Raw genomic sequence first — 23,574 nt, 5'->3', positions numbered from 1 at the left:
CATCTACGTCGTACCAATGCAGCGCCGTTTCAGCTCTTCTTTGCCCCACCGCGCCTTGTCACCCATCAGCAACGGCAAAATGTGGCGCGCTTGAGACTGGGATGTTTTTTTTATTCTTCGACTGTGTTTTTTTTTATTAAACTTGACTAGGCATGATCGAGTTGCAAACTAGCAATCATGCGAAACACCGGCGAGCAAATGACTTTCTGTCGAGGCCAAGCTACGAGGTGCGAGGTGATTGAGTTCCCCGAGAGGCTGTAAACGTATTGGAGGGGACGCAAAAGAGAGGCAAAAAAAAAAAGACAGAAAAGAAAGAAAGAAAGTTTTGCCGCAGACGAGGCACGAGGCCGCTTGGCAGGTCGTGTGTTTCCTGGCCTGAAACGGAACTTTGTGAGACCTACACGTGGGACGAGGGAGAAGCCGGGCGTGTAAGTTGAGTAGACGGGCGTCAACATGCCCGTGGCCGATGAGATTTAAGCCACTTCATTTGGGAGCGATATATGTACAAAGGAGTGCATGCATGTTTGAACGTATGCATGTTGGCATGGATGCGTCGGGGATTGAGACAGTCAAAGCCAATGAGGAAAGTTGAGGAGGAAAGATTGAAGCAGTGAAGGAAATAGCATAGAAATATTTCCGAAAGGCCGCTTACAGAAACATGTCGGCACTGATGGCGAGGTGTTGCAGGGAAACTTTGTTTCGCACAGATGCCCAGGCTCAAACATCAGTAGCCACAGGTTCCGGAGGGCCACATTCCTTGGGGTCTGTTCTGTAGTTACAGTAGGGCGGGGATTGGCTGCCTCGCAAGACATGGTACGTAATTATGACGGCCAAAGCAGGGAAGATGGAACAAAGTGGCATAGTGGTTAGTTACTGAGTAATAGTAGTGTGGACATTGACAGGCGACAGGGTCCGATCCCCCCTCGCCTGCTTTGGGACCAACTCGATAAGCGGTGGGCGCGATGGGGGAAAAGAAAAAAGAATGACCACTTTACGGATTACGTACTCATAGCCTTGGAAGGCCCGGAGCTGAGTGCGCAAGGCCCTGGTCGGGCGAAACGTGGTCGGTTTCATCTCTTTGTGGCGTCGGGCCTATCACCGGTCGGGCGCTGGGTGACGATGCGACAAGGGGCGAGTCAAGGCGACAGGGCACATGAGGAGGGGGGGGGGGGGGGGGGGGGGGGGGGGTTGGGGGGGGGGGGGCGGAACTCTAGACGGGGGAAAGGACGCGGAGACGGAGAGACGCAATGCCATCAGAGTCGAGATGAGGTGATTGAGCATGATGAGTAAGGAAGTGGGATAGTATATAGTTTACGGCAAAGAGGTGTCGTTTCTCGTGATGGCTCTCTGTAATGCATGCGGCCCCCCCCCCCGGGCAGCCATCCTGATATCTTGATACAGCGAGACAGAACTAGCGTGGGGCTGCTACCCTGACGGGGGGCTCTGCAAAGAAAAAGAATCAAGAGGCATACCAACCAAATCGGGTTGTTGAACAATGACGACGGGGCTACATGGCAGGATTGATGATACGTATAGTTTCCTCCGGATTGCCTACTCAGTGGTCGCATGTTTCCTCGGGCAAAACGGTGTCGACGCTGAGCACGGCCGTGAGACTAGGCTCTCTCTCTCTCTTTATCTTTCTCTCTCGTTTTTATTTTATTTTTATTTTTATAATCTGGCAAGGTCATGAAACAGACACATCCCAGATATGAGGTAAAGAAACCTGGTCAATGCCAATAGAGTTGAGAAGTGATCTTCACTTCAAAAGGATGGATGGTCTTTTTTCTCAGTATTCATCTTTCAGTCTGACCATCACGGACACCGCACGGCAAAAAAAAAAAAAAAGAATGTTGAGACGGGTCCCGCCCGCAGATACAGATGCTGTGCTTGATACGGCTGACTGGCTGGCTGGCGGATGGAGGATGGAAGGATCCCAGCAAAGGCAGGCCGCCCCTCCTGCCCCTCCTATCCTCCTCGCCATGTGCGGGCCAGAAAGGAATAGAGTGTTTCAACATGCACAGCCTGCAGGTTGTGCGCAGGCAGGCCGTAAATAGATGCGACCTCGGCACGGGATGAGTAATGAGGGGAAAAATAGGATGACGGTAGAAGTTTTGGATTCCAAAGTTTAAAAAAAAAAAAGAAGTCAGGTGAAAAAAAAAAGGATGCATGATTCGGGATTCCGACGACTATTGACGATACTCAACTACCTAGGCAAAGGTATACTCAGCAGTATAGCGTTTCATATTGGCCAGGGCGCATGGAAGGTGGAGGGGGGGACGGAGAGGGACGATGACCCTGCAGGGCCCAGTCAGCATGGTAGCTAGGGAGGTACTTGGCTAGGTACTTTGCATTGACCTTGAGCAACGCATTTCTCTAGGTATTCTGCACGTTTTAATGATACCTTAGAAGAAGGTGGAAAAAGGCAAAGAGCCGCAGCAAAAAAAAAAAAAAAAGAGAAGAAGAAGAAGAAAAGGGAAAAAAAAGAGACGGCAACAATAACAAACTGTTTATAACATCACTGCTATCCCCCGCATCCCGTTCCATGCGCCTCCCCCTCTCCATCTCCCATCCCCCCTTGTAATTAAATTGCACACTGCTGTCAGTGGAGGGATCCTCTTTTTTTTTCTTTTTTTCCTGCGGTTCTGCTTGACTGGCAATATCTGCGACCCAAGACACGACGCCTACACGCATACTCAGTACTTACTCAGTCTATCAGTACACATATATCCATATTCACACAAAAAATAGCGAATCAACCAGGCTAGGCGGGGTCTGAAATTACAGGGGACCTTGGGGGCCAATCGTGCTGCTGAATTGCCACCGCCCGTTATTTTTGGTCCGGAAAGGAGAGACAAAGTGACGAGTTGGGAGGGTTGGAAAAAAGGCCCTTGTTCTCCCCCCCCCCGCCGGTGCTCCTCACACCCCATCGTCCATCCTCCGGCTTGTCCAAAAACGAGGTCGTCGTCGTCGCATTGAACCACCCCCCCTTGTCTTCGCGGGCGCTTACTGCTACAACGTGCTTGGGCGAGAGAGCGAGCGAGCGAGCCGGCCAGCCTCAGCTTACCAACGCACTGAGCACTCAACTCGGGTACCTGCCCGGTCTACAGACTGTCTGGGTAGGCTACTTGCCGTCTCCGTCAACCAGCCTTCTGCACCACTGATTTCCGTCGTCGATTTTTTTCCTCTTTTCGCCCTTCTCCTTATCTCCCCAAAGCGGGTCGGCGGCGTTGAAGAACTTCCGTGCACACAAACGTCAACGCCACGACCACGCCCACCCACCACCAACCACCCTGCTCTAACCATAACTCTCTGCTGGAGCCTCGCCTCGCGGCCAGCTGCTCCCAAACACTCCCAACGGCTTTTTGCTTGCTTGCTCGCTTGCTTGCTCGCTTGCTCGCTTTGCTCACCGTCCCGGCCCAGCCAGCTCAGCCCACCTCCCGGCGCGCCGCCGCTGCACGCACACCACCACACCCCTAACAACGTTTGGAAACACGGCCTTAACGCCTCTCTTGACCTTTTCGCCCCTCCTCCCCTGGCTCATTACCCAAGCCCCGGGCGCAAGCAACACCACTACTTCTTTTACACATCTCGCCATCCTCTCCTCTCCAACAACCTCTGTTCTTCTCTTCTTTTTTTGTGTTGTTTGACCCGGCGGGGGACTCCTAATAGAACTGCCGTTTCTTTCTTACCGTTTCTTTGCATTCTGCTCTGTTTCTTCCTTCTTCTCGTTTTATCCCATATCGCTTTACAAATACGACTCTGGCTGCCTTTCTTTCTTCCCCGAAACGCCCGCACCACGTTCAAGGCCTTGCGGTCGAGCCGCCTGGTGGATTGCTTGCGAACCCGAACCCGAACCTCTACGCTTAATCCAAAAGTCACCTCGACATCTTCTGCCCTTTCTCTCGACGACCCATACGACTTGATCGCCCTCCACAGCAGCAACTCGTCATACGCACTCGGGCAAATCAACACACCAAGACGAGACGCCACCATGCTGGCCACCAAGCCGCCATTCGCTGGCTCGTCCATCAGCACAGCTGGTCTGGCTGCCAACACGATCCAGTCCGGTCTGCCCACCGCCCGCCGCATCCCCAACATCGCCAACTCCCCGCAGACCTTTGCCAGCCCGACCGAGTCCGAGTTTTCTGAGTCGGACGGCCCCGACTCAGTCAAGAACTGGGACGAGGACCGTGTCTGCGACTACCTCGTCAGTGTCAAGTGTGGCGAGTACGAGAAGCTCTTTCGTAAGAACAACATCAATGGCCAGAACCTCTTGGAAATGGACAAGGATGTCCTCAAGGAAATGGGCATCGACAAGGTCGGCGATCGCGTCCGCCTCTTCCTCTGCATCAAGAAGCTGCGAACAAAAGCCTACGCCAATCAAAAGAAGAGAAGTAGGGTGCGTTTATGTTGGCACCACGCCCCGATGTCCTTCACCAAGCTAACGGTGCTTCCAGGATTCGTTTGCTGCTCTTGAACCAATATCCATATCTGCTCCTGGCGTCTCACCCCGCCCCCTCAACCTCCGCAACAACAGCAGCAACAGCACAAATCCCACCCCCATGAATCGGCGATACTCAAGACAAGTCGATATACCACCACCGCTCGAAATCGATCGCTCTCACAGATCTTCCTCCCCACCCGCCTCAGGCGAACTGCGCTCCGCCAGGCAGCAAAGATTCCCTGGCTACATGAGCAACGCCACACCAAATGCCAGCTCCAGAATACCTGGCTCTGCCGAAGGGGAAGCATCTGGACGGCTCCCCACGGCTCATACGAGAAACAACTCTAGCATGGATGGCTCTCTTATGGCAGCTCTGCCGCAAGGACAAGACGTTATCCGGGTCATCTCCACTGGCGGTGTCACCAAAGTCGTCAAGATCGCCGAATGCAATACCTGCGAGGACGTCATGCGTGTAACACTCCGCAAGTTTTCGCTGCGCGAGGATCACGAGAGGAATTATTGTTTCTGGGTTCTCACCGGCCTCGACCCAGACCCTCGCGAATGCAGACGCCTAGGCGATACAGAGCTCTGGCGTATCATCAAGGATCAGCGTCGGCCCGAACGCAACCGCCTCATTCTGCGCCGCGTCCCCGCGGGTGAGCCTGGAGAGGCTGAGCTGCAGCGGGCCGCGGCTATTGCTCTGGAAGAGGAGCAGCAGAAGCACACCCGTGCGCTCGAGTCGGTCGACAAGCGCAGCCAGGTCAAGGTCCAGAAACTGCTGGGCGAGAACTGGAATGAAGAATTGCAACAGCCGCTCTCCCCACTCTTGTTCCGCGATCGCGACGAATACTACAAGGCTGCCATGCGGGAGCTGGAGCGGCCATCACCAACCTCGGAGGCGAGACCGCAGAGCAAGAGCAGCAGCATCGGGTTGCGTCAATTTGGCGGTCTGCGACCGCCAAGCGAACTCATTGCATCTGATCTCACATCTTATTTCCCCGACCACCCCCGCGAAGAGATTGACCGTACAGCCCGTCTCTCCATGCGCCGCTCAACACGCCTGAGCAGAATCAACAGCCGTCTTAGTGTCGCGAGTAGCCTTAGCTTTGCCTCTAGCGTCCAGGATGCACCTCCAATGCCGACAATTGCGGATTCTTGGCTTAATGGTAACACCCACATTGCCAAGGTCCGCTCCAGAGATGCCCGCAGCTTATACCACCGCGATTCCATTTCATCCTCTATGCTGGATACGCTGCAGGAGGAGACGCCGTCGGAGCCCGACCGCAAATCCTACGTCTCTTTCACTGAGAGTACTTCGGACACCGCTGCTGGAAGCCTTACTCTGGCTGGCGTCATGAGCTACTTTGACGGTGAAGGCTCCACTGGCTCGGCACCGCTGCACGACATCAAACAAGCTCTGACCAATGATGGCGAGGATGAGGACGAGGAGCTGCAGAGTTTCTTGGATGGTGATTCTTGGGATGATAACAAGTGGATGAAGGGAGCGCTGATCGGCCAAGGTTCCTTCGGCTCCGTGTACCTTGCTTTGCACGCCGTCACTGGTGAGCTCCTCGCTGTCAAGCAGGTTGAGACTCCTTCCGGGACGCTGAGCGCCAGTGACACGCGCAAGAAGAGTATGATTGACGCGCTGAAGCGGGAGATTGGACTGCTACGAGAACTCAGACACCCCAACATCGTGCAGTATCTGGGCTGCAGCTCGTCAGACAGCAACCTCAACATTTTCCTCGAGTACGTTGCTGGCGGCTCCGTGCAGACCATGCTCAACTCGTATGGTGCACTTGGCGAGCCGCTGGTGCGCAGCTTTGTGCGTCAAATCTTGACCGGCCTCTCGTATCTCCACGAGCGCGACATTATTCACCGTGACATCAAGGGCGCCAACATTCTGGTCGACAACAAGGGCACCATCAAGATTTCCGACTTTGGCATCTCGAAGAAGCTTGAGGCCTCCAACCTGTTGGGCGGCGCTAAGAACGCCAAGCACAGGCCCTCGCTGCAAGGCTCGGTCTTTTGGATGGCGCCCGAGGTGGTGAAGCAGACGTCGTACACGCGCAAGGCAGATATTTGGTCGTTGGGCTGCTTGGTTGTCGAGATGATGACGGGCACGCACCCCTTCCCCGACTGCAGTCAGCTGCAGGCCATTTTCAAGATTGGTGGCGGCAAGGCCTCGCCGACGATCCCCGAAAATGCGAGCGCGGACGCCAAGAAATTCCTGAATCAGACCTTTGAATTGAATCACGACTTGCGGCCAAACGCAGACGAATTGATGCTCAGCCCGTTTCTCAGCCCCATTACTTGATTTTATTAATGTCGGAGTTGTATGACGAGACTGACTGGCATTGGGCTGGACTCGGTTGCCACAAGTCTTGCCAGCCAGCGGGCATGTACGCTGAGGGGACACATTACTAGATGAAGCTGAGGAGTCGCGGACCAGAGATTTAGCCCAAGTGGCTACGAAGAGTATTTATTTTTGTTGCATACGAAAAGAACATAGCTACGGCATCGAATTGTAATTTAGAGTTGGGGGGCTATACGAAGGACATGAATAGATACGACTATTATCCGTGGTTTTCCTTGTTTTCATGCTAAGTGATTGTCTTTTGTCAGCACAGCCACCCAGAAGGCTGATTCGGCCAACCCGATGACCACATGCAAGATGAGCATCGGCACGAGTTTTGTTATGTCGCCATGCTTGACTACGCATCAAGCCAACGAGCCCATGGAAGGGGGGGGGGGGGGGTGGCGGGTCGACATCCGCGGCCGAGCCCGCATCTGCCTAAATCGCTGGGCGGCCAAAACGGGCCACCAGACGTCATGTCAGGGCAAACAAGGCAGCGTTGTAACAGACCAGTAACAAAGTGTAAAAAGTCTCACCTTGAGGCCCCAGATAGTGAATGAGTGACAATCCGAATGAACATATGACCATGTGTAAGAATATGACATGGCGTGAATGGAGAGGGGCGAGGGAGGGGGAGAGACCCTTGTTTTGTATTTGTTGCCCAACCTGTGAGCTGCAACCTACATTTGTGGGCGGCGTCGGGTTTGGTGTTATCATCACCTTTTTTCATTCTCTGTCTCCCCTTGGACCGTAACACCAATTCTTTTTCTTCCTTTTCATCTCACCGAAACAAGAGACAAACCGTTTCAATCATAACAGTACCAGGCCAAGCAAGCCATGACGGACAACACACAAACCACCACCTACATGGAGGCGTCAGACGACAGCCAGCAGTCACAGGACAGCGTCCTGACCGTCGTGGAGGAGAACCGCCACGAGATCCTCTACTTTGCGTACGGCAGCAACCTCTCCACGGCACAGATGCGGGCGCGCTGCCCCTTTTCCACCGCCATCGGCCTCGGCTTCCTGCCGGGCTGGCGGTGGATCATCAACGAGCGCGGCTTCGCCAACGTGGTCGCGCCGTCGCACCCGTCCTACGCCGACGCCGACGCCGCGGCGGACGAGGCTGTTGGGGGAGTCGGCGGCGGCGGCGTCTACGGCCTGCTGTACCTGCTGCCACCGCGCGACGAGGCCTGCCTCGACGTCTTTGAAGGCGTGGCGCCCGAGGGCGGCAGCGTCGGGGCGTACGACAAGCTGCAGTGCGACGTGCGCTGGGTCCGCGACGGCGACGGCAAGCCCGTCCCGGACGGCGGCAAGGCGGTCAGGGCGCTCGTGTACGTCGACGAGCGGCGCGCGCGCGCGGGCGTGCCCCGGCAGGAGTACATTGGCCGCATGGAGAGGGGCATCGAGGACGCGGTGCGCAACTGGGGCATGGACGAAGAGTACGCGAACCGTGTCATGAGGAAGTGGTGGAAGAGCACCTAAGTAAACAGTTTCTCTGGTGTTGGCTTGGTGGTGCTCGAGAAAGCGTTGACTGGGGGGGGGGGGGGGGGGTTGGGCGGACAGAGGGGAAAAAATGAGAGATTCAAAGTGCAAAGAGTGCACTTTGAATGGGAAATGGGAATCTTGCACTTTTATACGCATCGCAAATCATGCATCGTCAACGTCTGGGGGCCGCGTGAGCGGCTAGGCAGCACAGGCAGCCAGCCGGACGTGGAGCTGCAACTTGTGCAGCTCGATGGAATTCAACGCCGCTCAAATTTGGTAGTTTTCGTATTCCTTAGCTTTTCTATTTGCTTTTCAGCTAGCGATCTTACTCATCAATAGAAATTGAAAAATAAAATAAAATAAAAATCCCATGAGCACTGTACTGCCGCAATTACTCCCGGCCGTTCTTGAATCCGCATCGCCGAATCTCGGACATGTGAGACTTCGGCGCGGGCCGAGAAGCAAACGACACCACTTCTCCGCCAAAAGCTCCAGACCAAACCGATCCACCGACCACAGCACGCAACGAAACTGCTCACGGCCAAACGCATCGTCGGGAAGAGAATAAGGAAGAGAACTTCTGCACCAAATTCCAAGCCATGCGCCGGCCAGCGTTAACATCTACGCTGCTGCTGCGGCGCGCGTGCACCCCCCGGTCGCACGCCCGCGCCACAGTCCCCCCCGCGCAGCAGCACGCCCGCGCCGCGCACAAGACGACGACGGCAGGCCTGCGCAGCTTCCCGGCGTGGTTCGTCCGCGGCGGCACCTCCAACGGGCTCGTGATCCGCTCCGCCGACCTGCCGCCGCCGTCGGGCTGGACGTCGGTGCTCGCGCCGGCGATGGGCTCGCCCGACCCGCGGCACGGGCGGCAGCTCGACGGCATGGGCTCGGGCGTGAGCTCGACGTCGAAGCTGGTGGTGCTGTCGGCGCCGCCGCCGGACGTCGACGCGCACGTCGCCTACACGTTTGTGCAGGTGGGCATCCGCGACGGCGCCATCGACGCGGCCGGCAACTGCGGCAACATGTCGAGCGTCGTCGGCCCCGCCGCGTGGGACATGGGCGGCGACTACGTGCGGGAGGCGGACAAGCCGGCGCTGGTGTCGTCGTCGTCGTCGTCGTCGTCGGGCCCGGACGGCGCGCGGTGGTGGGCGACGCTGCGCCTCTTCAACACCAACACGAGCAAGGTCGTCGAGGCCACGTTCCGCGTCGACCCCGACACGCTCGCTTACTGCCCCGCGGGCGACTACGTCATGGACGGCGTGCCGGGCGCGCAGTCGCCCGTCACCATGAGCTTCCTCGACCCCGCGGGCGCCAAGACGGGCCGCGCCCTGCCGACCGGCCGCCCCGTCGACGCGCTGGACCTGCCGGACGGGACCTCGACGCGCGCGTCCCTCGTCGATGTCGGCAACCCGGGCGTCTTCGTCGCCGGCGCCGACCTGGGCTTGTCGCCCGCCGCGGAGCCTCCCACGCCGGCGGCCATCGAGGCCGACGCCGCGCTCAAGGCCCGTCTGGAGGCGCTGCGCCGGCGCGGCGCCGCCATGATGGGCATGGATCCGGACACGGAGAGCGTGCCCAAGATTGTGCTGCTGTTCCCGCCGTCCGGAGCGGCGGCGGACGACGTCGGAGACAACGACGACGGCACGGTGGACATTCGCTGCCGCGCCATGAGCATGGGCCAGGCGCACAAGGCGGTGCCGCTGACGCTGGCGCTGTGCCTGGGCGCCGCCGCCCGCATGCCCGGCACCCTGGCCTGGGACATGCTGCGGGACGCGGGCCGGCCGGCCGAGGCCGCGGCGGTGCGCATCGCCCACCCGAGCGGCTTGGTCGACGTGGGCACTACGATTGTGGACGGTGAAATCAAGGCCGCGAAGCTGTTACGTACGGCGAGGGTTCTGATGAAGGGCGAGGTGTTTTACTAGAGAAGACGGTGGGTGTTTGTATGATGGAAGAGCCGGACATGGACTGTGATATTAGCAAGTAGATGTGGAACATGAATAGACTACAAAAGTAGAATAGACCTTTGCTTCACGTGTTGTTTGCTTGAAAGGGCGAGCATCACCACAAGATCGACGTAATGGACACGAGCGTGCTCACGCTGAGCACGTTGCAAATGTATTTATTCTCGAAATGCTACCAAAACCGTACAACCGCACACCAATGTTCACGCGCCGCAACACCTCGCCAAATTCCACAACCCGTTTCTCATTTTTGGGTACACCTTATCACTCATCACGTTTATACAAAGCAGCGCTTAAATGCCGTCAATCGGGCAGTCGTTGATGTTATCCTGCCAGACGGCCTTGGCATATGGCAACAAAAAGTCTACCCACAATGTCAGTACGAATCTCTCTCTCTCTTCTTTTTAATACAATCTGCGCCATGCACACAACGACTTACCCTGCGAAGTAAAGTTGCAGTCAATGTAGCAGTCCACCATGCTAGCGTTGTAACCGCTGCCAAGATACTGTAGGATGTACTTTTCGATGCTGCGCGCATGATTTAGCATGGCTGTCGCTGACGGAGCTATCTGGGAATGATCGGGGGGGGGGACGCTTACAAGTCGTAAAAGACAACATCGACAACCTCTGGATCGCTGCCCTCGGCGGGAAAGCCGCCGCGCGCCTCGTAGTACCCGGGGTTGCGCATGAACGGGACCGCCGTGTGGTTGGTGTCGTCGCCGTCGGTGCCCCAGTCGTCCTTGGTGACGTAGCCCGGGGTGACAATCTCCTGGCGGCGGACGGGCCCGCGGCGCTCGCGCATCTCGCGACGGGTGAGGTAGCCCATGGTCGGGTTGGTGCAGTCGTCCTGGGGCACGGCCATGGAGACCAGGTCGCTGCTGCGCTTGTCTGCGCGGCCATTGTTGAGCCTGTTGTTGATTTCACACAAAAAATATCAGCCGCCGTCACGTAATCTCTCTGCTCGCTCTTTTTGATCCTCATGTTCCGATTCAAAGATGTGAAAAAAAAAAAAAGAAAAAGACTTACTGTGTAATCAGCTTCCGGGCCTTGTCGTAGGGCACGTCTTTGAGATAGCGAAAGACGTCGCGGAAGGGGGACACGATGAAGTTGTCGTCGTAGGTAAAGGGCCCCTTGGGGATGTCGTAGCGCACGCTGCCCGTGTTTCCCAGGACGATGCGGGCCTTTTCCTTGCGCTCCGGGCGCACCACAATCTTGGACACGGCCGGGATGATGACGCCGCGGAACAGGTTCTGCTCGCTGTCGATGGGCGCGCACTCCATGCACCAGGAGCGCGGCGCGCAGCCGTAGACGTCGCCGAGGCGCAGCTCCTCGCGCACGTCCGTGATCTGCTGCGTCACGCGGCTGCCCGAGTGGTAGTCGTACGTGGCGGGCTGCTGGCGCGAGTGGTAGATGAAGGTGTTGCGGTTCCAGTCCAGGTAGCGGCGGGCGTAACGGAACGGCGACGCGGCACCGTCCCTCGCCGGCCGGGTCGGGTTCGGCACGCCGCGCGGATTCTTGATGCCCTTGTAGCCGCTGCTGTTGGTCGCGTCGAAGCCCGTCATGGCCACCCAGCCGACCGTCTCGCAGTAGCGGCCGGCCTCGATGCCGACGGAGCTGTCGTCGTAGACGGAAAAGTCGCGGACGTGGCTGTGGCCGCCGAACAGGGTGATGGGCGTGGCCGGGTGCACCGCGCGGATGGCGTCCCACACCGTCTTGAAGGTGCTGCCCTTGTCGCCCGGGCTGACGGGGTTGTGGCCGAACAGGACAAACAGGTCGACGGGCTGCGTGGTGCGCAGCGCGTCGGCGAACCACGGCTCCTTGACCATGTCGGCGGCCCGGATGACCTGCGACGCGTTGGAGTTGCCGGTAAAGTCAAAGAGCACGCCAAAGGCCATGACGCGGAGACCCTTGTCCGTGGTGAAGTAGCGGTGCGTGGCGCCGACGTGCTCGAACGCGCCCGTCCGCGGGTTGAGGATCTTGACGTTGGACGTGACGTAGCGGTCGCCCCATTTGCGCGCCCAGACGTTGAACATGCTGTACGCCACCTCGGTCACGTACAGCTCGTGGTTGCCAATCGTCAGCAGGTCGTAGGCGATCTCGTCAAAGATGGGCATCGACAGCTCCCCGTCCTGCCTGGTCGCGTCCGACAGGCCCGTCCCGTCGTGCAGGTCGCCCGTGTCGATGATGAGCAGGTCCGCGCCCATGTTGCCCGCCGTCTGCTTCATGCGCCGCGTAAAGGTCACAAAGTCGCCCCAGTCGGCGCCATAGTTGGGCTGCTTGATGTGGCCCTCGAGCCAGCCGTGCGTGTCGGTCTACGGACAAGAAACCTTTTGTAAGCTGTTGCGTCGTCTCGTCTCTTCCCCCTCCTGGCAGTTGAGGGCCGCGATTGGGGGACGGATTGAGGGACAGATTGAGGGGCTTCATACCGTGTGCAGAAAGTTGATTTGACCCCATTCTAGAGGCCCTTTAGGTCCGTACGTCGCATTGGGCGCACCGGGCTGCATGCGTTTGACCTGACGGACATACTCGACGTTGTTCTGGGGACCGTAGCAGAGGTGTTCCTCGTCGCCGCAGGCGGCGACTAAACTAGGGCCGACGACAGCGGCAATCAGCCCGTTGACAATAGAAGTCGACTTCATTCTACCGGCTTTTCTGGCAATACAAGCGGCTCTTGTCAATCAGTAGACAAAGGTGCCCGGAGAAAATAAAGGGGCAGTGTAGGTTTCTATATAAATCGAGTTGCCAGGCCGTCGACTTACTACAGTATTATCTCAGGTCCGTCTTATCTTAGCTTCCCTCTACCCATGCGGCTGCATGGCACTGACGGCGACCTCCGCTGAACTACTTATAGTTATCCTCCGGGAACACAGCCTTGTGCGTTTTCGTGCAGAGAGCCCTTTTCGCCTGCAGAGGAACTTCTGTACCCTCCTGTCTCGGCAGCGCAGAAATGCCCAGACCACGATCGACGACGGCATGGCCGCTTGGCCTTCCACATGGGGCAACACGGCCAAGCCAACTTGTTCCCGCCTCAGCTTCGTGGCGTCTGGTCTAGCTGCTCGTTGCCTGGTCCCCCTTGGGGATAATGGAAATCCCCCCCACAAGGCGCTCAGCTCTGGTTCTGTTGACCCGTCTCGGCCATCGCGTCCTAGCGGCCAAATGAGCCTCTAGGAGGGGAGGATACAACCATGTGCTGCGAACGTGGTGGATACCATTCAATGTGATTCTTCCTTTCGAAAGCCAACGCGAGACTCTCGGTCTCTAGATTTAGCTTAATTTGTGTCCTGTCTATATTTCGTACTGGGTTTGTGCGTGGAACCTGTACTGGTAACGGGTAAAGAAACCAGAGTTTTGCTGCTCGTAGTAAACGCAATCCACAGCTATAGGAGTACGACTAAGTAAATATACGGTTGTGCAAGTACATATGGTATTGGGTCAATCCACACATCCATTCTATTATCCAGTCTCCGCCCCTTTATGTCGGCGTATGGAAACCATTAGTATGTGCAATCTGCAATTACCCTCTTGGGTGGAACATGATATGAGTTTGCATTGGGTGGGTGCAATGCCTGGTCCGGAGGTTGGGTTTTCAATTGTTTCAGCTGTTGCGTCTTTTCCTCTACATATTTCCAGAGTTTGTGTTGTTGCGCGAGCGTGTCGCCGCCAAATCCGCGGAGAAGTTTCTGCAACTGTTGGCACAATTCGAGAGCCTCGTCCAGTCTGCCTTGATCTTCGTAGCAGTGAACGAGGAACCACATTGCTTGAGCTGCGAATGAGGTTCCTGGTTAGCAAATCGGCGCGATCAAACTCGGGCATCCAATTGAACGGCTGCTTCATGCTGGTCTAGAGACGGAGGATAAATAGTGCACTTACCACGGTCGCCGTGCTCGCCATCTTCGCGCTTAGACTGCTGAAAGTTTCGCTTCTCGATGACATCTTCCCAGATAGCCCCAGCCTCCGCGTATCGGCCTTGGCGCCAGTACAAGTGTGCAAGCCAAATGCGGCCGGTGATTGTTCCCAGGTGGCTTTTCCCCAGGTTTCTTTCCGCAGCGGGAAGGCCCTCTAGGAAAATAGCCTCCGCATCGTCAAACTGATTAAGAGCAGTCTTGATCTTGGCTAGAGTCAACATGGTCTTGAGTGTGAATGGATGTTCATGTCCGAGCTCCTTGATGCGGATTTGCAAGACCTCATCGCTCATCTGATGCGCGACGAGAAGCTGGTCCTCCCCCATGAAGCCGTATATGCTTGCTAGATTGTCTTTAGCCTCTAGAGTTTTTTGATGCGTTGGGCCCAAGATCCTTTCAAATCCCATGTAAGCTTGTCGTTGCAACCTGATGGCCTCCATGTTGTCAAAGTAGCGCAATTTCACTCTCGAGAGGTTATCTACTGCTGTCCAAGTACTTTCGTGTTCGGGGCCAACGCTGTCCAACTCGGACAATTTTTCAATCACAGTTTCGTGTAGCTTTTTAGCCTCGTTAAATCGGCTACACATTAGGCAGGTAGCTCCCAGGGTGTCCATGACCTGCAAGGTTTTGGGATGATCCATGCCGTAGTATTTCTGAGCAGATTCGAGTACTTGGTGCTGTAGAGTCCTCGCCTCGTTATTGCGTGTCTGCAAAACGTAATTATGCGATAGCAAGAGAGCAATGTCGATGCCATGCTTTGACACGGGCCCTAGATTTCTGAATATGTATTCCTTCACTTGCAATTGAAGCTCTTCCGCTTTTTCATATTCGCCGCACTGCAAGTACACCAAACTGAACTTGGCATATTCGACTGCCTCAAATGTTCGAAATTTCGGCTGGGGTATAAGCCAAGACAATGGCCAAGGTCTTCGAAGAACAGACTGATTTTTTGTGATGCGTCCGCTGATAATATCTTGCAATTTCAGCACATGCTCGACATGTAGACGGATCTGCCGCTGCATCCTTTCGTTACGAGCCGCGTATGCGCGAGGCGCTCGGAAGAGAACAGATTGTACTAGAACTGTGGCCGCAGCTCGACACCAAATCGCCTGCTCTGCTGTGCTAGTTCCCGGTCGCTGACGCACCCACGTATGGACTAATGGATGCATCCAGTAGCTGTTATTCTCATCTTGCAGTGTCACCATACCAAGTCGGACCAGAAGAGAAAGTGCAAGTCGCAACCGGTCTTCGTCGAAGGGTAGATCATCTTCATCCCGTAGTACCTCTGGAAGAACATTGCTGGGACTTGCAAGTTGCCCTACAATGGATACCAACCAGTCATTAATTCGAGACCGCCAATCTTGAGGCCTGGTATGACTCTGCGCCTGCATTTCATCTTGCTCCTTGCCATGAGCATCTTCACGCTCCCGTCTGGGATTCATGGCCGCCGTTTTAAGCAAGTCGAGCTCAATATTTTCTCGGTGGAAGAATGAAAAAACCTTCAACAGCTGAAGTGCATCTCTAGATCGTTGGTCTTGCTTACTTTCGAGACCAACATATATCATCTCGTATGACGAGTAGACACGCATACTAGACGTGTTCTCAACCTCACGGCCTCGTGACGGGCTTCGGCTTCGATTGAGACGAATCTTATTCCAAGATCGTTCATAGTACTCCGTATAATCGCCCAGCGAACACAGCTTTTCCAGTATAGCTTTTCCAGCGTGAATCAACGCGAGCGGCAAATATCCCAACACTTGTGCAATTTTGACAGCCTGTTGCTTGGTTGGGACTCCCCATGGACGCGGAAAAGCGGCCGCCGCCAGGAGCAGGTCACTGGCTTCCTCTTCTTCCAGCTTCTCAAAATGGAAGCAAAGTTTGTCTTCTGTTCCGTACCGGATATTTGTCGGGTTGCGAGTGGTAATTAGGATCACGCCTCTTTCGCCGCTGGGAAAGTACCGCATCAGATCCGCCTCTGGGTCGTCGGCATTATCTATGAGGAGGAGCCAAGGATGTTGCAGACTTGACAACCAACTCTTGGCAGCATTCTCATTCGGCTCACGTCCACCGATCTTGGCAATTTTAGCAAAGGAGTGTTGCGCATTTTCAGAAGAACTTCCGTCAATCCAGAAGATGCCCCAAAAGCTGTAAAGTTAGTTTTCTATTGTACGCCTCTTGGCTTCGAGGTATAGTACTCACTTTTCCCTATTGTCCTGAGCAAATTTGCAGCAAAACTGAGTCTTGCCAGAGCCACCGAGGCCGGTGATGATGAAACGCTTCTGGTGAGTTTGGCGTTGCCGCGAGCTGGTCACGTTGAGTATGGACGCCAGCTCGTCCAACTGCTTCTGCCGACCAGTATAATAGCTGCTGACATTCTGAGGGGTGTAAAAGTGTTCATTAAAGCGAATAAGAGACGCAACCGCGTCCGCAGAGACGAGAGAATCATAAAGCTATAGACTTGAGATTAGACGTACTCTCGTTATTCGGAAGCAGGTAAAACCCACCTCGGCCGAGTCGGAAGACTCTTTGAGCTCTCGACGAAGCTTCCCTATTCTAGACTGCAGTTTGACATTCTGACGCCGCAAATTCTCCGACAAATTGCCAACCGCAAGGTCTTTGGGGGGATGCGACTTGAGAGTATAGTATCTGCAACGAGTCAGTACATACGCCCGTCTACTCTCGGCTTGTCGTGGCCAACTTACAGGTTCAAGGCATTGAGTAGCATTTGAAAACCAGACTGGAAATTGACAAGACGCTGACGTAGTTGCATATAGTCGCCATCCCGGCCTTTCCTCCGGATTGTTTTTCGAAGGCCATCGATTTTCCCGGCTACCTGGTTGCCTTTCTTCCCAACAACCTCACGCAGCAACGTCTCGAGTTGTTCGATGGCGACTTTACTTTGCTGGAGAAGAAGGGCCACGTTTTTCCACAACTTTTCGGCAGGTGAATCATCGTCGAAAGGTTCTTCAAAGTTACCGAGGTCGTGCCTAGAGTGGAAAAAGTCTTCGACAGACTCATTGACGGCTAATAGGGAGCTGACTTCTTGGCTCAAGATGGTAATTTCATCCTGAATCTTCTCTGAAGCTTCTTTGATGTCTACCAAAAAGGCGATGATGCGCACTGAAACATCTGCAATGCCCACGGTCCCGGCAATAATGGAGAGGGGATCCATGGCCTCGAGGAAATTCCACCCGGATCTAGGTGGCTCTCTATCACCACACTAAAGGTGATATGAACATGCTCAAACAGTCACGCAAGACGCAGCAGGATTGTGCTGCTCAGTGAATCCGGAAGGATGTTCAGAGAAGGCTGCTAGCGAAGAGTAACGAGTGGGAGGCTCATGCAATGGAACCATTGTAACGAAAGATCAAACCGGGTTTATCCCGAGTTGGCCTGGCATATCAGTAAGTACTGGGTATGGCCCGGGCCGCTTGTATGCGGGACCGCCATTTCAGCTGATGGGGGCGAAGACAAGGATTGATCAGCCATGGACGAGAAGAGCCCGCTGCCAGCTTGCCAGCCCAGCCTTCTTCTGGCGCGCATGCCCAATCAATAAATAGCTGTAGAAACAGGTTTTCAGGCTGGGGCTGGGCAAAGAGTGCATACTGAGGGGTGGATACCTGGTGTTTATCATCCTTGGTAGGCAACCGCGGAAGACAAAGAATTATGCATCTGAAACCGACTGGGTTGGAAATCAGCCCTCTGTATCCGTACTTGGACATGACATCCTGACCTCCAAACACGCCATCACAAGCCGAGCAGTCCAACTCCAGGAGCCTTCTACTTTGTTCAGAGGCCGCGCAGAATCTGCTGCGCAGAATCTGCTTGCTACACGACGGGTTTCGTCTCAACACAGATTGAGATGGCGCCCCGAACATCGAATTGATCCATCTTTTTAACAAAGGAGCTAGTCACCCAGACTAGTTTGGATGCAACGGCATTCTGTTGCATTGGCTGGAACCAAGGCTGCCAGGCTGCACAAAATAGACCAAGTCAAAATTAGTTCCCGAGTGTGTCAGCTTACTGGTATACTCGAATGCGCCTTGCCCCCGCTCGATGCATGCATATTGGCTAGTTATAGCTAGCAGCCAGCCCGCCCTTTCAACATCTCCAACGGCTTCAACGGCCCAATTTTCTTCGGCCTGTCCAAGTCAAGTTGTGGATAGCCCTGGAATAAGCCATAGACTGAGAAAGCGACAAATCCACGCATCTTCTGTCCCGGACCCAGTCAATAAAGTCGTCAAAAGAATGGCTCTAACTCCACTCATCGCCATCGCCTCTTTGATCATTGGTGGTTGGTGGTTGTATCACAATGTCTGTATATTCGTATGTTATACCGCACCTCGCTACCCTGATCAATCTCATGATGCTAACCAAAGCCGTAGCCGTCCCGCCACTACCATGGGGAGGACAGAGGTTGCGGGCGGGTTACAATGCTGCCATCATCCTGGACGCTGCCGTTTGGCATTGACAAGCTGCTGAAAAGTCTCGAGGCGGAGAAGAAACGAAGGCTCCCATTGTTTTCTCTCGAGGATCACGAAAAATATGGCGACACGTACGGCCAATACGCCGGCGGCCTGTTTACCATCATAACCAGAGACTCGCGCAACATTTCTTCAGTGCTGTCGGAGCAATTCCCCAAATTTGGACACGGACAGCTACGAAGCATCTGCTTTGGCCCCTTGCTTGGTCGAAGCATATTCACTGAAGACGGGGCAGCGTGGAAAGCTTCAAGACGCTTACTCGCCTCGGAGCTGCACAAGCCGCACTATCCTGCTTTGCACGTCTTCGAGCCGCACTTCCAAGACCTGCTACGCAACCTTGTCGAGAAGCAAAGTTCTCAGTCTTCCGCTCTGGATGTGCGAGGTGTGTTGCACGATTATGCGCTGGATACCGCGACGGAGCTCTTTCTTGGCAACTCTACCAACGTCCTCAGTCTGCCGAGCCAGGAAAACAACGAGGGCACCCGATTCTCCGAGGCTTTCAACAACGCCATGCAGTGGCTCGCAACCAGAGAGCGCTTCAAGATGTTTGCCTGGATGGTTTCAACTCCGACTATGTGGAAGACATTCCATACCGCCCGCGACTCTCTGGTAAACATGATTGCCGAGTCGCAACGGGTCGAAGCCAGCGATTTGAGCAAGTCAACCTTTGCAAATTTTCTCGGGAAATCAACCGACATGACAAAGGCCAGGGACGAGCTCATGAGTCTCCTTGTCGCCGGTCGCGACTCCAACGCGAGTTTGCTGTGCTGGCTAGTCTACGCGCTCGCGCGGGAACCCCGGGTACTCGCAACGCTGCAGTCCGAGGTACTTGAAGTCCTTGGAAACGATCCCAACACTTTGCCAGAGGATTCACACCTCGCAAAGATGAAGTATCTGGATAATGTTGTCAACGAGACGCTTCGTCTCTTCCCAGCGGTGCCCATCAATGGTCGATTGTGCTCGGAACGAACGACCCTTCCGGCAGGCGGCGGCGAGTCTGGTGAAGACCCCATTCATGTACCCAAGGGTACGCTGATATGCATGTCTACCTTTGCCTGCCAACGTTCTTCGAAATACTACGGGAGTGATGCGATGGAATTCCGGCCCGAGCGGTGGCGGGAAGCCGACGAAAAGCTCAGAACTAGCGATTTCACCTTTCATCCATTCATTGGAGGGCCTCGCAGGTGTCTCGGGAGTAAGTGCCGCCTTCCGTGAGAATCCCGCTATACTGACTATATGTTTTTCAGAGCGTTTTGCAGTAAAACTGGCCAAATACACCATTTGTCGGTTGGTCCAATCGTGTAGCGTTATCAGAGTTGACGATGATGAATTTGAAGCTGGGTCCAATTGGCAAGAGCGGATCCGATATCAGAACGGTATTACCATGTCTCCTGACGAGGGCATTTTTGTTCAGCTCGAGCTGAGATAGTCGGCCTTGAATCTGAACCTGTTTTCTGACAAGATGTGATTTGTGGCTCCGCTTCGTGGTCGTCACAACCGAGCCTTTCTCCTAGCAAATAAACGCTACTACACCATCGCCAAGGATTCATAACCACTCGAAAGGTTCACGGCACTCTGAAGAGATTTATACGAAGGGAAACAGCAATAGGCATATAACAAAGTCGCAGGTCAGGCTCGGGCAGGACGCAGGTCAATGAGTGCATGTTGTGTGCGCTAAGGCTCACCAATCCAATGCTTCTTCCAAACCATTGTTTCATCGGCTTCACAGTGTTGCAACATGTTGCCTCGGATAATACTAACCTTCATTAGGCCATGATCAACGCGGCTGGCCTCTAAGTACTTTATGATGCGCCGACGTTTGGGGAAGGATTCGACTATTCTTCAACAGTCAAACACTTTATTCGAACAGTACACCTGAGTCGAGAATCATCTAAAGTTCGGCCGTGTTGGAGGAAGATGTCTTGGAAGTCAATCTACCTACAAAATACCATCAGAAAACAATATGAAAGAAGAGTTTTAGAAATTCAGCGTCCGGCTTCGGCTGAAGACACAATAACCACCCCAACCATCTGGCAAGACCAATACATTACCGACTCCAGGATACTCGGATTCCAAAAGCAAAAGTCGGCTTTTCCTGAAAATTTTTTTTAATTAGTCAGATTCCCAAGCGAGTAACTTGATGCCTGCACGTGAATCGGCGGCGCCGCGCTGCAACATCGACTGGGCCGCATCGTCCACCCACTGCGCGAATGCAAACGGGGAAAGGATCCTCATGGGCTCGTACTTTATAGCGGGATCCCAGCCGTAATCGTCGCCCCTCTTCATTTCGACGAACCGCCCTCCTTCGCCGCGAAAGACGCTGCGCTCGCAGCCGTCAGCGGGCTCGGTCACGCCGCGGGCGAGCCTGTAGTCGATGAGGCAGACGCTACACTCCTTCGGCTTGGACAGCGTCAGCGTCGCGATCTGGTAGATTGCGCTGCGGGACCTGGCAATGGCTTCGGGGTCGAGGTGGCCTCTGAGCCACCTCGGGTCGATCTCGAGGCCGACGTGGGCGAGGTGGGCCATGTTCGCCACCGAGCCCGGGAGCTTCTCGGTCGCAAAGATGTCAAGGGCGAGGTTGTACGTCGCCGCAAACACGTCAAAGTCGAGCACAAACAGGTCACGCGACGGCACAAAGGTGAACCGGCGCGTGTACCACTCGGCGTCGGTCGCGATGCTCGTCGACACCCGGAGGCGGCGGCCGCCGTCCCGCCTCGCCGCCTCGGTGGACAGGTCGGGCTGCCGCTGCAGCCGGGCCACCATGCTCGTCATGACGGCCCGCGACTCGCGGCAGGCCTCCCACAGGCTGCTGTCGCCGAGGCAGCTCGACCGGGTGCAGTGCTCCCACCGGTAGCAGCGCATCTCGCCGGGGACCGAGCAGCCGCGGCCCCGTCTCGGAGGGACGAGGTAGACAAAGGCAGCACGGGTCGCGCCGGGTTCGCCGTCGTCGTCGTCGGGCTCACGGATCGAGAAAAAGTTGACTCTCGGCACGCTTCTGTCAACCACGGCGCACTCCCATATCAGGAGCCTGAGCTCGGGCGGCAGCTGCCCGAAGCAGTGGAACTGGTCGCGCATTTTTTTGTCGCTCAGCAGCAGTGGGCACGAGAGAAAGCTTCAAGAGGATGCGAATGAATGCTGCAAGGGTTTTGGGTGACGATGGGATAGGTTTTCGATTCATTGTGCACCGCAGGGCCTGGACCATTTATACGTATCTGCCGGAGGCTCTTGATCATGAGATCGTGTAAGTTTGCTGGCTTCCATGTGGCGCGGCCGCACTAAACTTACTTTTGGCTGCAAGATCCCTTTTTTTCCCCGCATAGTGACTCGATATGATGCCGGCTCATTTCCGTAAAATAGTGTTTTTTAAAAGCTTTTCTCTTTGCTCCTAGCTTGTAAACTCAATACTGATACTGTCCCCGCTCTCTTGAGGCGTACAATCAGGTATATGACGGTAGCTGGCTGACCTTGCCATTCACAAGTTCACAGCAACATGCAATTTTTTGCTCTCGACATTGAGTTTCTTCTTTGTCACTCTTTTAGCATCTTGTAAATCTGAAGCTGCTCGGTCGCTGCACTGACGGTAACCCGATCCCAGGCAGTAAGCAGACACGGCTACCTGCTGCGTACTTGTCATGCAGGTGGCATCCTCAATATGTAATTGAGGAAATACACGCAAGACCAAATAAAGACGATCCAAGTTCAAAGAGAAAAGTATACCATCTGATTGTTGAAATTCCCAAGTCATTCCCAACGTGTCTCATCACATCATCCACACGGACCCTTGCCAGTTCACCACCAAAAAATACAAACCACAGCCTCCTGGCGGAGACCACGTCTTTTCAACTGATAGGAAGGGGGAAAAAAATCGATTTCCAGTTCCTATCCCCTTTTCCTCCCCCAAAACTCCCGTAGCGATACAAGGGAGCAATGGCTTCCCACCCGTACTACCCCCTGGACGCCGTCCTGCCCGGCTACGAGCCCAACGCGGTGGCGCTTCACACGGTGCTGGCGCTCTTCGGCGGCATCGCGGGCACCGTCGTCCTCGTCGCCTATGCGGCAGCCTCGCGGCAGCAGCCGACGCTGCGCTCGCTCGACTGTTTCGCCGCCGCTTGGTTTGCGCTATGTACGTTCTGAATCCGGTTCCATCTATCGGAAGAGGCCATGAAGCCCGGACCTGCTAACAAGTTTTCCCCCCCCATCCCAAACAACAGGCGCGTTCCTGCACCTCTGCTTTGAAGGTATGAAGCAATGCCTCTGTCAACCCCCCCCCCCCCCTCTCTCCAAGAAGCTAAGTCTAGATGCAGGATATTTCATATACTTTAAAGGGGAGCTAGTCAGCCAACACACCTTGTTTGCGATGCTGTGGAAAGAGTACGCTCTCTCCGACTCTCGCTATCTCACCGGTGACCTCTTTACTCTCTGCATCGAAACCATCACAGTCGTGCGCATCCCCCACTCTGCCTACTTTTCCCCGGCCGTCCGTGGGGTTTTTCTCTTTCTTATTCTTACGCGTCAAACTGACCATCCCTTTTTTCAGTTCGCTTGGGGTCCCCTCTCCCTGTTCACCACGCTCGCCATCATCTTCCGCTCGCCCAGCCGCCACTTTCTTCAAGTCCTCATCTGCATGGCGCACCTTTACGGTGTCCTGCTCTACTACAGCACCAACTGGGTCGATTACCGCTTCAGCGGCATCTCGTACAGTCGTCCCGAGTTCCTCTACTACTGGGTCTATTATGTCGGCTTCAACGCGCCGTGGTTTTTCGTGCCTCTCGGTAAAGCTTGACCGTGTCGCGCTTTTGTTGGCGGGCAAAAAAAGAAAAAAAAAAGGGGTTACTAACATTGACTATAGGCTTACTCTACGATAGCTGGTCCCAAATCACCAGCGCAATTGTTTTCCAAAGAAACGCGCAAGTTGCAGCCAAGAGGGAGTAGCCCGTGTTAA

The 23,574-nt window shown here is 55.1% G+C and overlaps 8 protein-coding genes across 8 annotated transcripts; 5 read left to right on the top strand and 3 right to left on the bottom strand.

Moving 5' to 3' along the window:
- Positions 1 to 3,991: 3,991 nt before the first annotated feature.
- On the top strand, positions 3,992 to 6,761 carry V2A60_008961 (kinase-like domain-containing protein; the record flags this gene model as incomplete). The annotated part of the gene is made up of 2 exons (XM_083260231.1): positions 3,992 to 4,399; positions 4,458 to 6,761. The coding sequence occupies 2 exons, from the start codon at positions 3,992 to 3,994 to the stop codon at positions 6,759 to 6,761; spliced, it is 2,712 nt and encodes a 903-aa protein (XP_083116357.1).
- An 876-nt stretch (positions 6,762 to 7,637) lies between these two features.
- Positions 7,638 to 8,285, top strand: V2A60_008960 (gamma-glutamylcyclotransferase family protein; the record flags this gene model as incomplete). The annotated part of the gene is made up of 1 exon (XM_083260230.1): positions 7,638 to 8,285. The coding sequence occupies one exon, from the start codon at positions 7,638 to 7,640 to the stop codon at positions 8,283 to 8,285; it is 648 nt and encodes a 215-aa protein (XP_083116356.1).
- Positions 8,286 to 8,887: 602 nt separating this feature from the next.
- Positions 8,888 to 10,207, top strand: V2A60_008959 (uncharacterized protein; the record flags this gene model as incomplete). Its single annotated transcript, XM_083260229.1, has 1 exon — positions 8,888 to 10,207. The coding sequence occupies one exon, from the start codon at positions 8,888 to 8,890 to the stop codon at positions 10,205 to 10,207; it is 1,320 nt and encodes a 439-aa protein (XP_083116355.1).
- A 332-nt stretch (positions 10,208 to 10,539) lies between these two features.
- On the bottom strand, positions 10,540 to 12,885 carry V2A60_008958 (metallophosphoesterase family protein; the record flags this gene model as incomplete). Its single annotated transcript, XM_083260228.1, has 5 exons — positions 10,540 to 10,610; positions 10,686 to 10,774; positions 10,846 to 11,154; positions 11,273 to 12,558; positions 12,673 to 12,885. The coding sequence occupies 5 exons, from the start codon at positions 12,883 to 12,885 to the stop codon at positions 10,540 to 10,542; spliced, it is 1,968 nt and encodes a 655-aa protein (XP_083116354.1).
- Positions 12,886 to 13,740: 855 nt separating this feature from the next.
- On the bottom strand, positions 13,741 to 17,320 carry V2A60_008957 (tetratricopeptide repeat protein; the record flags this gene model as incomplete). Its single annotated transcript, XM_083260227.1, has 6 exons — positions 13,741 to 14,009; positions 14,117 to 14,491; positions 15,692 to 16,293; positions 16,348 to 16,598; positions 16,653 to 16,794; positions 16,851 to 17,320. 6 exons carry the CDS (start codon positions 17,318 to 17,320, stop codon positions 13,741 to 13,743), a joined length of 2,109 nt encoding a protein of 702 aa, XP_083116353.1.
- Positions 17,321 to 18,581: 1,261 nt separating this feature from the next.
- On the top strand, positions 18,582 to 20,061 carry V2A60_008956 (uncharacterized protein; the record flags this gene model as incomplete). The annotated part of the gene is made up of 2 exons (XM_083260226.1): positions 18,582 to 19,827; positions 19,880 to 20,061. 2 exons carry the CDS (start codon positions 18,582 to 18,584, stop codon positions 20,059 to 20,061), a joined length of 1,428 nt encoding a protein of 475 aa, XP_083116352.1.
- Positions 20,062 to 20,744: 683 nt separating this feature from the next.
- On the bottom strand, positions 20,745 to 21,707 carry V2A60_008955 (2EXR domain-containing protein; the record flags this gene model as incomplete). Its single annotated transcript, XM_083260225.1, has 1 exon — positions 20,745 to 21,707. One exon carries the CDS (start codon positions 21,705 to 21,707, stop codon positions 20,745 to 20,747), a length of 963 nt encoding a protein of 320 aa, XP_083116351.1.
- An 852-nt stretch (positions 21,708 to 22,559) lies between these two features.
- On the top strand, positions 22,560 to 23,564 carry V2A60_008954 (EXPERA domain-containing protein; the record flags this gene model as incomplete). The annotated part of the gene is made up of 5 exons (XM_083260224.1): positions 22,560 to 22,755; positions 22,844 to 22,870; positions 22,937 to 23,109; positions 23,170 to 23,404; positions 23,482 to 23,564. The coding sequence occupies 5 exons, from the start codon at positions 22,560 to 22,562 to the stop codon at positions 23,562 to 23,564; spliced, it is 714 nt and encodes a 237-aa protein (XP_083116350.1).
- Positions 23,565 to 23,574: the final 10 nt, after the last annotated feature.

This window comes from Cordyceps javanica, chromosome 6 (assembly GCF_051103115.1).
Source record: "Cordyceps javanica chromosome 6, complete sequence".
NCBI lineage: Eukaryota > Fungi > Ascomycota > Sordariomycetes > Hypocreales > Cordycipitaceae > Cordyceps > Cordyceps javanica.
Note: the sequence above shows the minus strand (reverse complement) of the source record. Positions and strands in the feature narration are given on the sequence as shown.